General features: G+C 50.9%; 4 protein-coding genes across 4 annotated transcripts; all 4 read right to left on the bottom strand.

Annotated features, from left to right (window-relative positions):
• Positions 1–241: 241 nt before the first annotated feature.
• VTN31DRAFT_554 (uncharacterized protein) lies at positions 242–1828 on the bottom strand (the record flags this gene model as incomplete). Its single annotated transcript, XM_069406050.1, has 1 exon — positions 242–1828. The coding sequence occupies one exon, from the start codon at positions 1826–1828 to the stop codon at positions 242–244; it is 1587 nt and encodes a 528-aa protein (XP_069263410.1).
• Positions 1829–3990: 2162 nt separating this feature from the next.
• Positions 3991–5230, bottom strand: VTN31DRAFT_553 (uncharacterized protein; the record flags this gene model as incomplete). Its single annotated transcript, XM_069406039.1, has 5 exons — positions 3991–4503; positions 4561–4857; positions 4912–5044; positions 5104–5155; positions 5209–5230. 5 exons carry the CDS (start codon positions 5228–5230, stop codon positions 3991–3993), a joined length of 1017 nt encoding a protein of 338 aa, XP_069263409.1.
• A 4121-nt stretch (positions 5231–9351) lies between these two features.
• Positions 9352–9850, bottom strand: VTN31DRAFT_552 (uncharacterized protein; the record flags this gene model as incomplete). The annotated part of the gene is made up of 3 exons (XM_069406028.1): positions 9352–9411; positions 9476–9673; positions 9815–9850. 3 exons carry the CDS (start codon positions 9848–9850, stop codon positions 9352–9354), a joined length of 294 nt encoding a protein of 97 aa, XP_069263408.1.
• Positions 9851–14955: 5105 nt separating this feature from the next.
• On the bottom strand, positions 14956–15300 carry VTN31DRAFT_551 (uncharacterized protein; the record flags this gene model as incomplete). The annotated part of the gene is made up of 2 exons (XM_069406017.1): positions 14956–14999; positions 15066–15300. 2 exons carry the CDS (start codon positions 15298–15300, stop codon positions 14956–14958), a joined length of 279 nt encoding a protein of 92 aa, XP_069263407.1.
• Between the last annotated feature and the right edge of the window lie 596 nt (positions 15301–15896).

The raw sequence follows: 15896 nt of genomic DNA, 5'->3' as shown, positions 1-15896 counted from the left end.
CAAACTATACGCTATGAACGATTAAAGCGTCACAAACAGAGATATCTGGTGGCGCACACATGTACTTACCGGGCTACCCTGTCAATGTATGTATGTGATTCCCAGAAACGCCTCCTTTTCACGAAACAAGAAACTTCCAAAGGGCACCTCCTTGCGCCGTATCCACAAAGTTAGTAACGCCATATCTCCAACGGAAGAGCCAAAGGAAAACAGAAGTAGAGGAAGATATAAGAAACGTTGCTCAGATAGCCCAGCTCCCCCTTCGTTCTCGCACTCCCCAGGCATCGAGACAGTTGTCCTGGAATCCACCCCAGAGGAGCTGTTGTCGAGCCCATTCGCGTATGTACAGGCGCAGGGCAATCCATCGAGGGCATTTGCGGTCCGTGCTGTCGTCCCCCGCGTGCGATTCAGCGGCGGTGGTAGTGTTGGCGGCACCTTCCGGTACTCCGATGTGGCCCCTAGGTTTGGTCTGTGCATCATCGCGTCGGAGCTCTTCTACCGGGATCCCAGAGATTTTGCTCAGCTCTTCGTCGAAGTAGTACGCCACCGATGGGTATCCGAGGGAGAGGTAGTTGTAGACCTGAGTGACAAAGCCATCGTGGAATTCCCGATCGATCTCGCTCTCGATGTCCATGGATCGGTCCCCATCATCGTGAACTGGTGTCGGTGGCGTGACGACGGTCTGCACGGTCGGGATAGACTGCTGAAGTGTGTCCAGGCTGAGGTAGGATTCTCCCTCTGCCTGCGGTGAAGGTGTCACGATCCCTGGTCGATACTGCGGTTGTTGGTGGTTGTCCACACGGCACAGGCCCATCCAAAGACCCGTGCCTTGACCCTTGTTCCCGTCGGATGGCTTGCACCAGAGACCACCGCCACCACCATGGATGCCCTCCTCGGCGGGCTTGGACTCCTGCGCTCCGGGTGCCTCCTCTGAGTCGCTCTCACATTGGGTCCCCTTGGGTGATTGACTGAATGGGAAGACTAAATCCTGGCCGAGCAATGGTGGCGAGACTTTATTTTTCAATCCTTGGTCCTGTTGCCAGCCGAACCTGGGTTTATCCGCATCCTGCTTGGCGGCAGCAGCCGGGGCGGCGGCTTTCGCATTGCTCGATTCCCCCTGCTTTGCCTTATATTCACGGATTTCGGCCTCTTCCTTGTGCCTGCGCATGACGGACAGTTCCCGAGGCAAGTCTGCGGCCGATCCTCGACGAAACGATACCGACGTGGCCCTGTCAGGAGGCAGTAAACGCCCCTTAATGTGGTCCTCATCTTCAGAATCGTCGCCTCCATCGATCACAAAATGGTCTACCGAATGGTGGGAATGCTCGTTTGGGAATGCTGCCAGTGCCTGATCTCTAAGTTGCCTCTCCGCTTTTTTCGCGGCCAGTGACAAGAGAGGTCCCGAAGAACGTCCATTGTGACGATCCCGCGATTGCTCCGCGAGCTTGAGCCGCTTCATGCCCATGTCGTGGAAGGAAGACTGAGACGTGGCGGGGGACCAAGAGTGCGAATTGTCGGAACCCTCACCGTTGCTCGATGGAACGCCCGATGAGTCGGCCGCATAAGGTGAGTATTGCTGGCTCTGTTGACGCGCCAGAAGACTGGCGTATGAGAATCGGGACTCCAGTTGATCAGATTGCGGTACCCCTGATGAATAGATACCACGTTGTCCGGCAATTTCAGATTCCGGTCCACGATTTGGCCGGCCGTTGTGGCCGGCGAAAGGACGATTGTTCTCGGCAACATCGGGCCGTCCACCACCGTGCTTGCGGAACGAGCGCTTTGCGGTCTCGATTAACTGCGGCTTGAATTTCCGTGGGGGGAGCATCGGATTTGTCCTGCTCCCTTATCTTCAAGTCATCAACGCATGCTTCATGACGCCGGCTGGTTTCCGTAGGCTCCGTTGGTTGTTGGTCGACCTTCCCTGCTGTCCTGCTGGTGTTTGCTGTGCCTTGCAGAGGTTCTTGACCGGGTGATGTTGATTCGATCAACGGCGGGGAAGCAGAATTCGATGGCACGGTCGTGATTGATATGGTCTGGTTTTCTTTCTCTTCATTCTTGCATTGGACGGTTGTTGTCTCCGTAGGGGGTGGTAGGGAACCCCTCGGACCCGATTGAACGTCTATCTCTTGCCTTTGTCCTTCCTTCTGACGAGTCTCGCGCTCTCCCGAAACAAGAGGGGCAGTACTGGGTACATCGTCGGCGGTCCTCGGCAATGTTTGTGATGACTCGGTCGACGTCTCGATTGGCTCAGGGGGGAATCGGCGCACACCATGGGGTGGTGATAGGATCCCCATTTTACTGCTTGAATCAGGCCCGTACCATCGAGGAGGACGAGACGGGGACGATGTTTCCAACCTCCCTCCTTCGAATCGAACCCCGCCGTAAACGAGCGATTCTCTCCGCATCCATCGCCATCGACACCTGGAGATTACCTAAGTGTCGGCTTGTCCCGTGCCTTGCCTTAGCAGGTTAGTGGAGATCGACGGGTGTTTAAATTTGGAAGTCGGCAGAATTCGTAGTTTCCTTTTCGGTCATCTACTTCCAATTCCAGCATTCCTGGTGGGGCCATATTCCAGATTCTAGCATGATCCATGATCTTCGTGTCATCTGATCCGACTGATTCGGATGGGTCCTTTTCCATTTTCGTGCTCTTGTTTGTACATATACCGATATCCCAGTTGGTCCACGAAGGGCTCGTTGTTGACGTACGAGTAAGTATGTACTATGGCTACCAATGCAGCTGTCGTCCAGGCTACGAAAAGCAATGGACCCATGTTGATCCAGGAACGTGGGAGAATTGTATTCGCTGTCTCTCTCACATTCTCTCTTCGTTGTTTCGAGGAAGCCCCGTCATGTCATCGAGCAGTGACAGCGAGGATAAGCTTAACAAGCCCGCAAGCAGTAAGTCATCTGGTAGGATGCTGTGGTCAGTACTCGGGGTGATGCGAAGTGGATCAGAAAATAAATTCCCTGCCACCCGTCGGCTCACATCCATTTCCCTGCACCAGAGCCTCGCTGCCAGTGCAGTCGCCGAGCTTTTTTAAAGGGTCCTAGAGGCTCAGGAGGAACCTTGTAATCGCACATACCCCTGCAAACTCGCAGAGGGCCACCACATGGCATGCACTGGGACCTTCGGGTTCAGCGGATTGAAGGATTCCACTCGCCCGGCTCAGTCGCTTTCAGTGCACCAAATCCAACTGGAATGCATGGAAATTGTTGGCTGAGTTGATCATCGGTTCCTTGTGGAATTTTCGAGTATCACGAGTATCATGGCGATCCCTGCAGGTTGGACGAAGAGAGGTGCTGGAATATATCCTGACATGTGTCTGACTGAGGTATCTAGCCCTCCAAACTTCCACAGCTTTATATGAAGGTTGCAAATGGCTGGAGGCGTTACCTCAGGACGAACGTGGGCTACCAGCAGCATGTTCCAGTCCCACATTCCGTCCTGAAGCAGCATCACTGCTACATCACTACCTGTAACGTGCTGGAAGATATAGGTACGCCTCTTTCTTGCCGTGACGCGGTTTCCTCCGGAGGAGCCGATGAGGCCGATCAAAAGGGAACGCTGGAGCTTTGGGTCTCTCAATCATCATGCTGTGCAAATCTCCACTGCAGTAACAGGATCCCACTTCAAAACTCCCAAATGACACCATCAAGTACATTGGGTTTATTGTCATGGATTCGAAGAACACTACAGAAACCCTCGTTTGGTCCACTTCCGGTTACCGCGTCCACTGAAGACGGGCGGCAATTCCAATGATCATGTCGCAGCGGGAGATTTGTAAGTTTGAATTATGCTAGAAGGACCCCGGGAAGCTGCTCTGCTTGGGAAGTTTCGTGGACAGGGCAAGCAGAGTGTTGAAATCGAAAGTTCATCTATTGCTGGATTCAACCCGGCCCAGTCCAGTGCTGTAGGAGCAACTGGATTTTTGCTGCAAAAACAGATTTCATTTACAAGATATGTACACTTGCCCTCCGTCCAACTCATGCGGCCAACGCGCCAAGCTTGATCAGAGATGTAACAGTGTCGCCCACACTCTCCTTCAAACTCCGGAACTGAATGCCCAAGACCTGCCTAACCAAGGTGTTGTTATACTGATATACGTCCGCCGGCGTGTCGTCGACAGGGTTCTCCGGCAGCTTCGATGCCAACTCCGGGTGCGTCTCTCGAACGATGTCGGCAACCTGTTTGTTCGAGAAATGGCCCGCTGCGGTAAAGAACCGTTTCCCACCAGCCTCGGCCACCTCGATTGCCCGCACATGCGCCAGAGCAACTTCCCGCACGTCGACCCAGAGGTACACACCAGTGGGCGGGAGACCATCTTTATATTTGCCCTGGATGAGGTCCCGGACGCGCTCGTTGGATGTATTGAGAGAGGACAGGCTGCTGAGGTGATGCGCGATCGGGCCGAACACCAGAGGCGGGTTGATTGTAGCTACGTCGAAGTTGGGCTTTTCTTTCTCGACAAATTCCCACGCGGCTCTCTCAGCAAATGTCTGCGCATACGTTAGCGATACGTGGACACAAACAGGAATCCACTCAGAAAGACTTGCCTTGCTAGCTCGATAAGTTTGACCCTTGTCATTCCCAGTGGCTTCTTCCCACGTCACGGGGTTCCACACCGACTCATCGTAGACTTTGACGCTATTGTCGGCGTTAATGATGGCGGCAAAGGAGGACGTCACCACGACTCGCTTCACCGTCGGAGCAGATGCCTTGATCGCCTTGAGGATGCCGGTTGTTCCCTTGATGGCTGGGTCAAGAACCTCCTTTACAGGGTCGGTGAACTTGAAGTGGAAGGGTGACGCCGTGTGGAGGACATAGTCGAACGGCGGATCAGACTTGACTGCCTAAAAGTCACAATGTGAGTTTGGATTGCAAATTACCATGAGTTGGGGTTTTACCTCGTCAAAGGCACCGTCTTTGGCGATATCCTCGACAACGACATATGATAGCTTCTCCTTCGGCAGATTCGGGTGGGCCTCTAGAATGCGCTGTCCCTTTTCCTCTGACCGCACCGTCGTCACAACATCATAGCTGATCGCGACTCCGTTAGCCCAGCGTATGGCGGCATCTCAAACATCATGCCGACTCACCCTCGCTCCAGCAGAATGTCAAGGACATGGGCAGCGATGAAGCCGCTCCCACCTTGTTACGCAAAGTCAGTGCATGTCAAAATCGTGACATCTAGAATCGCATACCCGTCAATAGAACCTTCACCATGGTGGAAAGAACACGGTTCGATGTCGATTATGGACAGTACTAGGGAAATGATGGACAGAAAGATCATCCGAGGACTGTTCTACTCTCCAATTCGAAGTTCTTCTTCCCTCGTTATATACTGGGACCTGCTACTTAGCGGAGGCCCTCCACCCTCGGCCCCAGATCCGAAGCAAACAGCGCAATAGGGTGGTTCCATGGTCCAGGAGGATGATTCCATCTGAGCTGGGAATAAGCGTAACCCCGCGCTATTACCAATCTCCGGAGATACTGAGGACTGAAATGGAGGTCGGATTACGACATTTAACGATGGTTTCGCCTCATGAGATACCTAAGTACATATCGTCATCTTTGTTGAAGGTTTCAAGTTCTTTGGAATCAGTGTGAATGGTACCCCGCTCCCCGCCTTGGTTGGGATGGATGATTAGTGCCATCAACGGTTCCCGAAACCTGATCGTCGGATATACCCCAGCCCTAACCCTAATGTACCTCCCACACATGTCTAATCTGAGAGTACGAGTACTGTGAAAGTACTCTGTATTTCCATCTTCAAAAGGTACTATCTACCTAACCCACACAACAAACGTTTCAAGAATCACCGGTTTAGGTTATTACAGTTGAGACAGCTCACTATCACTCAAAATTTGGGCTGGGAACCAACGAATTGTCCATCTTCCGGCTTCCGCCGCAATGTCTTCTTACCGGACCCCATTGATAGATAGTCCCTCAAAAGGCCTTCCCCGGGCCTACCCTACCCCTCCCTTTCCTCTAAATCTCGTTGTCCCCCTTATTTTTCCGCTTGTCATCCAATCCTTTCGTCTCGAACGGTGAGTAGTGATCCTTAAAGCCTCGCCGAAGTGCTACCTTGTTCTCTTCCTCCTTTATCAAGTTCTTCGTGACCAGCTTCTGACCTGGAGAGCGAGATGGTTGGCCCTGGTCGCGACGACCTTGTTCCCGGGCTACGTGTTTCATAAAAGCTGTCTCTCAAGCTGGCAACCTTGCGTTTCAGTTGACGCTAGCATTCGGGACTTGTAGGTGACATACAACTACAGTGTTGGGAGGCACCGAAAATCGAATCGGCGTGGCGATTGCTAGTCCATTCGGAGAATGAAGACGTCCTTGACCGGTGTTCAGCACCCAGAACTGAACGGATGCGGGCCGGCCCCTCGCCACACTCCAGGGTTGTTCTCTTACAGTTAACATTCACGGTTTCAAAGAACAGTATTAGGAGAAACGGACCGTTGTCGAGGGATCCTGCACTGTAAATTGCCTCTTTGCTCATCAGGGTTTACTAACCGTTAGCTCGGCAGAATCGAATATCCCGGTACTCGAGGGCCGTGTAAAGCATGTGTGGCTCTGGAGGTAAGGAAGCAACGAGCCCTGTACATTTAACTATGCGGTGGTCGAGACAGAACTGGACGAACGTTGTCCGTATGTCGGTCACCTGGCCATCCAGGGAAAAAAGGTACTCTGTATGCAGGCGATATCTACCGCGTGCATTCTAGTGCTGTGTGTTCATGGGAAGGTCGAAGCCATTCCAGTGCGATCTCGCTACTGGCTTAGCTATGGTGCTGGCATGGATGACAAAATTCACGAGATCTAACCACTCATCGAGTGTCTTGTGGAAGAATTTACCTCCTCGCTTAGGTCAAGGGTCCCGAAAAGTGACCGTCTTCAAGGGGAGCCGGACCCAACATTCTCATATCCGTGCGACATCGGCGACGACACTGTCGTGTCATCCTATCAGCCTTATTAGGTACTCCGTAATGACTGGGCGAGCAGTGAAATCGCTCTTTCAACTCTGGCATTTCGCGCGACAAACTACGAGAGTACACCCTGGTCTTGAGGCAACTGATTACTGTGATGGACGGCTGCGTGAACCGTACGAGCACCTCAGCGGAGTTCATCCAGCTTCCCTATCAGCTCGGACTCTCAGATCGCCATTAGTATGACTGACCATAGCGGCCATCAGCTACGAAATCCCTCTAATAATTAGGCCATGCCGGCAAAATCGTATCACAGCCGGAATTTGTTATTGCCAAGCATAAACCGATATGCAGACGGACCAACAGGAACTGATTCTGATCCTTATGTTCCTTGAAACGATCGGATGATTCTGGCTCGAGTTCGCTGAACGTGGTCAATTGTGCGATAACCGACTAACCTAAATACTAACGTGGTAATGAAAGTCAACGGTGAGCTCAGAGTACGGAGGTGAGTACCAAAAAAAAGGAAACAAGTGATAGGATCCCCATTTTACTGCGGCTAAAAGCCTAAACGGCCTGAAAGACGGAAAAGACGGCACAAGAGAAGACATAAAGGCCTAAAGACACTGAGCTGAACACAAGGAGAAAAAAAAAGGAGCAAGAAAGGAGAAGACAGGAAGCAGGTCACGTGCGTGTAACGATACACGTATCGTACACATACTGGACCATACCCTCTGACAACGGAGGTGAGTACCAAAAAAAAGGAAACAAGAAAAAATTAGAGTTTGGCGCTAGTAATTTTTGCCGTCCTAATCTTGTATAATGTTGTATCAGATAGGATTCGTTTACAATACAATACCGGTGCCTAACGTTTACGTGCGTATCCCACATCATCATAGTCGCTTCCATCATCGCACGGTGCAAATCCACGTGGCAATGGTTTTTTGCTGCGGCTTCCACCATGAATCGGTGGAGGGACCCAGGAGACCATGGTGGCCTTTATACCGATGCCACCCAGATCTCCGGAGCGCAGAGTATGATACCATCCAGTCCAACAGGTCATGCTGAAAAGAGTATTATCATACCGCATTTTCTACTATGATACTCATGAAGGATGGCTAAATATGGTACGGAGTACTCAAAGCACAGCACAGAAGTGCCCCTTTCATATTACTATTATCATCAGGACGGTTTCTGACAAATGAACTCTCGCCACGTCATGTTTTGTCAGCGTCATATCCGCTTAGCGTCTGCAAAAGGTTCGGAAGGGAAAGTACTCGGAGACAATCTACATAAAAGGGCTTTCGATTCTCTTTCGAAGTCAGAGAACCAACTGCTAATCCGTCTCACATACATTCACTCATACCGCTCACTCCATTCTCTCAGCATCGTTCTCCAGACCTCATAACTCAACATCCTCAAATCCATCAAGCTGCTCTATCTCCAACTCAGTCTCTTCGCCCTCACCAGTCTGCGCTCCCACTCCTCTCCGATCGTCGTCGTAAAATACTCGTTCGGAGAACTTTCCTTTCTGGATTGATCCTTGAACTCCCTTTGATCGTGGTTTGTTCTTCCTTCTCGGTATTCGTTGCCTCCTACCAATTCAATCACCTTTTGTATATGGCGAACCATTCGCTCAATCCAGCCTTGGATCGTTTTCTGGTGGTGGTCCTTCCATGCTCGTTTCCAGCCCTTATGGCTCCTTTCCTGGTCACCGGAGCACCACGTGAGGTAGTCCGCCGTTTGAGCCAGTTCCAAGTTGGCTCGACCATATTACTTAAGTCAGGTGAGTTTCCAGGCGACAGAATCCGCCGCACTTCGTATTTATATCCTGTTGCGAAAAGTGGGTATGCGCAGGAGCATTATCCTCTTGTGCTACTGCGCCCGGAGGATTCTTCTCACATTCCTTTGCAAATGGGATAAGTTCGGGCAGAACTTCCCGAGGACAATGGTTAGCCAGTTATATATAAACTTAGATTTGATCGTATGCCTCACATTCCGATGCCGCCACCAATCTTCTCCTCCCTTGGAATTTCGGGCGAATTTGCCATTTTGCGGAGTGAATTTGAAGACAGGCTTCCTTCCTCGCTTCTGTTGGTTGGGGATTCTCCATTTTGGAGAGCTGTTCGTTGAATGCTGCTTCAGCTATTTCTTCCCGTTGCTCGTTTAGTTCCTGTATGGCTTTCTCTGCTTTCTTTCTGCGGCTGACTCTGGTAGATAGATGTGACACGGTTTTTGTCATAGCTAAGCTAAAACAGCCCCAGAACTGAACTCATGTGCCCCTTTCCAACGCCGGCGAATGCACGTGGGGTCTGCCTCTGAGGGTTTCGCCAAAGTCGCTCGTTGGCCGCCTCAGCGATGTTCGAGGACCACTGACGTTTCATCTGACCAGATGACATTCTTCCACCAGTCCAACATTCAGTACTGGTGACGGGAGGCAGAATTCAAGTCTTTTCTGCTTCGCTTGGTTAGAGAGACCTGGGTTCAAAGTTGGTTTAGCCTGATAAAAGCCATCTACGATGACAGGATGAGCGAAAGTTACCAACTTCAAAAGCAAGATACTCTCCGTGGACTTCTGTCGACCGGCTCGATCTGTCCCAACGGAATGCAGAATCTTTTCCTCAACCTCAGGGGTAACGGCTGGGACGGCCAGGTCGAGGTCTTTCCGAACATGCTCATCGACCATCACAGCTATCGAAGCCTTGTTCCTTTGCTTTTTTGACGACTTGGCTGATTGTGCCTTTTGGTACGTCAGCAATCACGGTCAAATGTTTTTGTCGGCAGTAGTAGCCAAAGCCTCCTAGGACGTGAGCGGCGTAGCGATAGGGTAATGTTTCGTCATCTTAGAATAAGTGATATCAAGCAGGACATGGCAACTCACAAGATAGCCTATGTTGGCTTCACCTCTCGTCTCCATTGCGAACCTGCTAATATGCTAAGTATCGGAATTCCTTTTGGGTAGAACCGAAAGCATATTATCTCCGAGATATACTTCCATTCCGAACCTTTCGCAGACAGCTAAGCGGATATGATGCTGACACAATGACGTGGCAAGTGTCATTTGTCGGAAACGTCGTCTATACCAGCACTTCTGTGCTGTGCTTTGAGTCCCATAATCAGCCACAATTACGTGTTAGCAACCCTGGTAACGATGACAGAATCCTGGTGACTCGACAAAGCAATTGTCAGGCAAAAATCACTGACTAGATAGATATCTAGACTATTTTCACAAAAAAAAAAGACCACCAATGTCTCATCTTACGTAACCCTCCAATATATGAAAAATTTTTCAAATCTCAATGGGTTTCCATCCCGACGATCCCGGTTTCTCCCGCTCGCTCTCCCGTCTTCCGTTTTGGTACCGTCTCACCCTCTTGGTTCTTGATTGGGGTTTCCCTCAATCGGACGAGGGGTTGTGGTCGCCGGGAAGAGGAGGCGCTGGGCGAAATGGTTATCCTCGGGCCTTAAGAATGGTCTACAGAATTTTAGTGAGAGCATTGCAGCAGGTCCACCACGAGAATTACTTAGCTTCAGAACTTGTCGATACGGTGGTTTGATATGCAAATGTCAATATATTGTGTTCAGCAGCTCGTTGCGATTGATTGGCAAAGCCTGGGCGGCATGCAAAGCGAGATACAGCCACTTGCAAGCAGCACCTTGGCAGCATAGTATGATATCAGCAACCTTGTCAGTCAAGGGAGGTCTAGGAAATCAAAGGTACGCACGCTATGTCGCAGCTCCAGCGGAGAGGCCCAGTGTGGATGCCCCGGTTATCCGCACTGCATCAGAGGGGAGAGAAGGGTCGCCACGTTATTCGGAAAGTCAAATGTTACTACGGCGGACTAGCTAGTTACACAGCGATCAAAAATTTGTTTCGCGCTTGTAATGCTCGTATTACCACTAGGTCTTGCCTTAAGTCGACGCACCGACTATAAGTCCAACTTTGGTATCTGAATGGTACCAGCGCTCATTTGATGAATTGATGAAGTGATAAAATAAATACATCCATCTCTTTTGAAATATTGGCCACCTATAAACAGTCTCGAGCCACTTTGTCTGTTCAGACGTGTTGATCTTGTAGAGTGGGAATGGAATGCATGAACGGTCTAGTAACCGACTTTGCTACGAGTATATCGTGTCTCATTTTCGCAACACACCTACATTCTACGTCGACATTCTGTAGTACGAGTCCTTCCCAGTATATTTACGTCTTTGAAATGGCTACTTTTGCTGTGTGCATGTTATGGAAAATCGCTATACTGTACTGCGATTCAGAAATGCTCAAATTGTAATAGGAATACATACCTACTTGGCCTTAGTTTCCATATAGAACCGCCCGAAAATTGATTTGCACAATCCAGTCAACATCGGCATTGAAAACTGGATTCATCTGTCATATTAAGGAATCAAATCTAGTTTCTTCGGACCTTGACGCTCTGGCAAGTTATCGATGAAGCGAATGTCTCGCACAAACAGCGCATATTCGACCAAAGCTTTTGAAACAAAACTTGTTGCTCCTCCAGCTCAAAAATGTTAGATTCACAACTTCATCACGAGGATTTAGCTTCATGGTGTGATGAAAAACTGGGACAGTGACGGGCAAGCTCCGGGTGTCGGGTGTGTGAAGCCGCAGATACTGTGCCTTGGTACGAAGTAGTCCATACGAGACGGTAGTTCAATTTGCCCATCAGCATAGTACTTTCAAGGCATGTTGACATACTCCCGGAACCTAACCCTCTCTGAGCTCTCCCATGAGCAACGATAGCAGACCTGCCATCTAGCATGGAGTTCTTACTGGTAGGCGGAAAGAGAGACTAATGGCTGGACGTGCACTTTATAAGGTAAGACCTGGTGGTAATACCAGGTGTGTTACTCCCCTAAAACCGTTTAATCGCTTGTTGTAGTCAGAGCCAGCCGTTGTTTACCTCAGATTGAGCTAGGAGGGATCGTGTGAGCAATTTGAAGCTCCCAAGTCTCGCCGCACTGAAAGTAGTACTTGGGGCAGAGTTTTCATAAATGCTCTCGAAAAGAGCATTACTCGACAGGATCCAGAATCGCGCAGCAAAAATCGAGTTTGAACCTCCAAACAGATTGCCGTCGAAGCCATGGAAGAGGCATTGCTGGATTGACGACCCGCGGGACAGCGAAGAACCAAAGGGCCGCAGACGATTGAAGCATTTGCATTTCCGGTGAGCACACTGCAGCAAATTGGCACTAGCGATTTGGCACGCTCTGCGCGCTCGCGGAGCGGGGAAAAGGGACGTCGGTGTTGGACGAACATTTCCGCGTGCGCTGTGAAAACACCGAAGTTCGAATGCGGTATCTATGAAATACGACATCCACAGAGATCGAGGATTACAACGACGATTGTATTTCCATGTTGAAATCGGCATTAAGGTACATTGACACTAGCGGTTAAGCGCGCTGCGCGCGCGCGCTCGCAGAGCGGGGAGCATGCCTGGGACGTCGGTGTTGGGCGACGGGCTGAACGCTGAGAAGAGATGCAAAGGCATTCGAAGTTCGATTGCGGTGTATCTATCAAGCACAACGTCCACAGAGATCGCAGAGGATTACGATTAGGTCCTTCTCATACCTGCCTTCGCGTCGACTTCGGTCATAAAGGAGCATCGACCTGAAGGAAACTCTGGAAACTGACTTTCATCGTGCCTCTGGTGTTTCCAGTTCGTCAATGGCGAATACCGACTCTTCGTCCGAGAGACTTCATTTGGCGTGATAGAGGGCGGACGCGAAGTTCTTGTTCTACAAATGTGGGCGGGCCAGGCGCGGTGCCTTCCGGAGCCCATGTGCTCAGAGTCGCGGAGGGATTTCTAAAGCCCCCTGCGCGACTGGAAGATTCGATTGTGTCATGGTTTTCGCTCAGGAGATCAAAGTGGCTCTAGGGCTGATCCCTAAAAGAGGGTTACAGCGGCCGGAAAATCAGCGGATTTGACACGCTGCGAAGCATGCAAACTTTGCAGGAAGACTGCGCCGACGACGTGCTCTGAACAATTGACGACATAAGGCGCAGAAGTAAACCGATCACAACGACCTGGTCTGATGAAAAAAATTGCGCTTGACTTACGGTAACGACAGTCCATCAAAGGCGATGCCGGGATCACACTGCGTGCAGACGGGCGACACCGGAAGCAACTGGGGCGTCTGTACGCGAGCAGCGCAAGCAACCGACTTGCGGAGTTTTGGAGGGTGTCAAACTTTTCAACGAGCGATTGCCTGTAGACCGTTGGTCGAAGGAGGTGCAACCCTTTCATATAGACAGCTCAGTGCGTTCTGAAAGTTCTCACTGGCGGAAGAGTCCAGTGAACTAAGTGCCAAACGTGCAAGTTGAGCCCGTGGAACGCTAGTGTACAACAACGGAATACATTCGCGTACCGAAATGCAGCTCGCCGCGGACCGCCAGTCTCAGTTGGAGACAGTGGCGAAGAAGCCGTTCATTTCCACGGATGGTCTTGCCGAGAAGGGATCTGGTTGCATGGTAGCGATTGTAGCGATTGGCGGGTCGCCAGCCGAACCCGGGCACGATCACTGGCGACCTGCAGGACAGCGAAGGAGAACTAAAGGGCCGGGGACGAATGGGGAGGAAACGATGCAAACCATCTCCAGACCAGGAAATTTTATGTGCACACTGCAGTAGATTAGTAAGTAGTTAATATAGTTTGCTTTAACTCAACTAGGGTGGGGTGATTGTTATCCCAGGAAATAGTTGGTAGCTGGTGGGCAAGGTGTGGTGTCAGGCCGACATCGGTTGGAAACCGGTGGTGTGTGAAGGATCTTACGGCTATAAGGGTGTCGGACCACTTAGTACTGGTCCGTCCACCACTTATTAGTCCAACCACAAAAAAATTCCAATTAACGTCATACCACAATAAAACCACGAATTCCTCAACAACAGAACATTTTTTTTTTCAAATTCTATCAATAATTGGAGATCTAAGATTTGTTTACAGCCGCTCTCTCATTGCTCACGCCCATGCAGGTTCCTTCACAACTCGGCCTGATCCCCGCGGGTAATACTATGTATTGGTGGCGGGGTAGGCTGTTCATCAACAAACAGTCGCTCAGCCAACGCGTCGGCTGCTGAGGAAATTTCCGCTTCTGGGGAAGATGGGAAGGCGATCCAGGCTTTGGGAGTCGCTCCTATGCTCTCTGGAGGTGGTAATTCGGCGAGCAAAGATTCAGGGTCTTCCCGGGACTGGCTCAATGGGCTGCTCCTCGGGTTGTGTAGAACAAATCCCTTGGACGATCTGTATCGCAGACCAAGATCTGGCTGTCGGACGATGAGTCGGCATCGTCCATGAACTCGAAACACCAAAGAAATGGAACGAAGTCAGTCAACGAAGTCAGTCAAACTGCTCGCTCCATGTCGATGCCCCTTAATGACCGGTCAACGTAAAGGGGATCGATAATTTACCGTGCTCCTCTTTTCGGCCTCTGTGTTCGTAGGAGTACGAGTTTCTAGACCCCCCGCGCGCAGCGCGCGCCAAACCGCTAGTTCGTAAAGAACTTCCTGCGAATTTCCCCTTGCGAATCTGGCGGCTTCACTCCTCTTCCTCGTCCGGCCTTTTCCTCCCGGTCTTGACGAGAGGATTCGATCAGCCGCTCAATAATCGCATCTTTCCGTTCTCACTCCGCGGCAAAGTACATTCCAGCCCTAAGCGCCTGCCCGATCCCTGGCCAGACGTATTCATCGCTCCTGATTAGCTGTTCAACCAGACGTGAAAATCCTTTGGTTGCGTCGGAGAAATCGCAGCCAGTGTTGCAGGACATGGTTCTCGCTTCTTGACCTTATCAAGTAATTTCTGCGGATTGATGGAGTTTATTATTATTATTATTACTATTACACTAAGCGGCCTCTTGGCCATCTAGTCCATCTAATGGTTGTACAAGGGGAAAAACCGTTCAGGGTGTGCCGGGTGAGCCCAGACACCCTGCCGGATGAAAAAACCCCAGTCCTGGAACGCTGTGCGTCCAGCTTGCCTACCTCTTGTGGCTTAGAGCGCAACTCTAGCCATCCTTGATCAGCTGGTTGGCTAGGCGGAACTGATCGACTATGTTCCGCCTGAGCCACCACCGTGTCGCCCTTTTGACCCCTATGGGGGTCGGTTAGGAGCCACCTGAAGTCGAGTTGCCCGTTGTGCCGGAGTGGCTCGCGGTCCCTTTGGAACCGGGGGCAATGAATGAGCACATGCCGAGGTCTTTCTTCCCGTTGTTCGTAGTGTTGCAGATCCCAGTGTGAAAGCCAGGAACCCTGGCCTTGTGTAGGAAGCCTGCCAAGCCGATCTTGCCGGTGCGAAGTTGGGTATCGAGCTCTCGGCTTTGTGGAGTCCGGCGTGTAATCGAAGCACCCATTTGTCTGGTTCTTGGGGGAAGGCTTCGGAGGAGCTGCGCGTCCTGGAGTTCCAAGATGAAGTTTAATTAACCCGTCGCTGCAAAAGCCAACACTTTTTCCTTGCTCAAGGGCCTGGCACCATCAGGGTAGAAATTCTCCAGAAATCATCTTTTTTGTTTTCATCCCGGCAAAGTTGTGTTTGGATGACAAACCTATCGAGTTCATCGGAGTAGGCCTTGGCCAAAGGAGAGAATATTCTCACATCGAGTGGTTGCAGCCGGTGGGTGGTGTGGGCAGGAAGCGGGGGGGCAAGAATGATTCCATTTCGGTGCACATAGTCGACAAACTCCATGGTCATGACCATGGGAGCGTGACCGTCGAGAATGAGGAGCCGTTTGCCCCCCCAGCTTTCTTGGTTTTTTTCATCAAAAACCGTTTGAAGCCAGGAAAGAGCATGATCGTCGCCACTCCACCCATTTTCGGACGCAGCGAAGAATGCCACCTGGTTGTTGGTGTCAAAATCCTTTAGCCATGTGTCTTGAACTTTCGGAAGATTGTGCTTTGTATTTAAATAAAAGTGCTGGCGGGAGGGAGGTTCCATCTGGACAAACGTAAG

Source organism: Thermomyces dupontii, assembly GCF_041956625.1.
Source record: "Thermomyces dupontii strain NRRL 2155 unplaced genomic scaffold VTN31scaffold_1, whole genome shotgun sequence".
Taxonomy (NCBI): Eukaryota; Fungi; Ascomycota; class Eurotiomycetes; order Eurotiales; family Trichocomaceae; genus Thermomyces; species Thermomyces dupontii.
The sequence above is the reverse complement of the archived record's forward strand: the minus strand, read 5'-3'. Positions and strand labels throughout refer to the sequence as shown.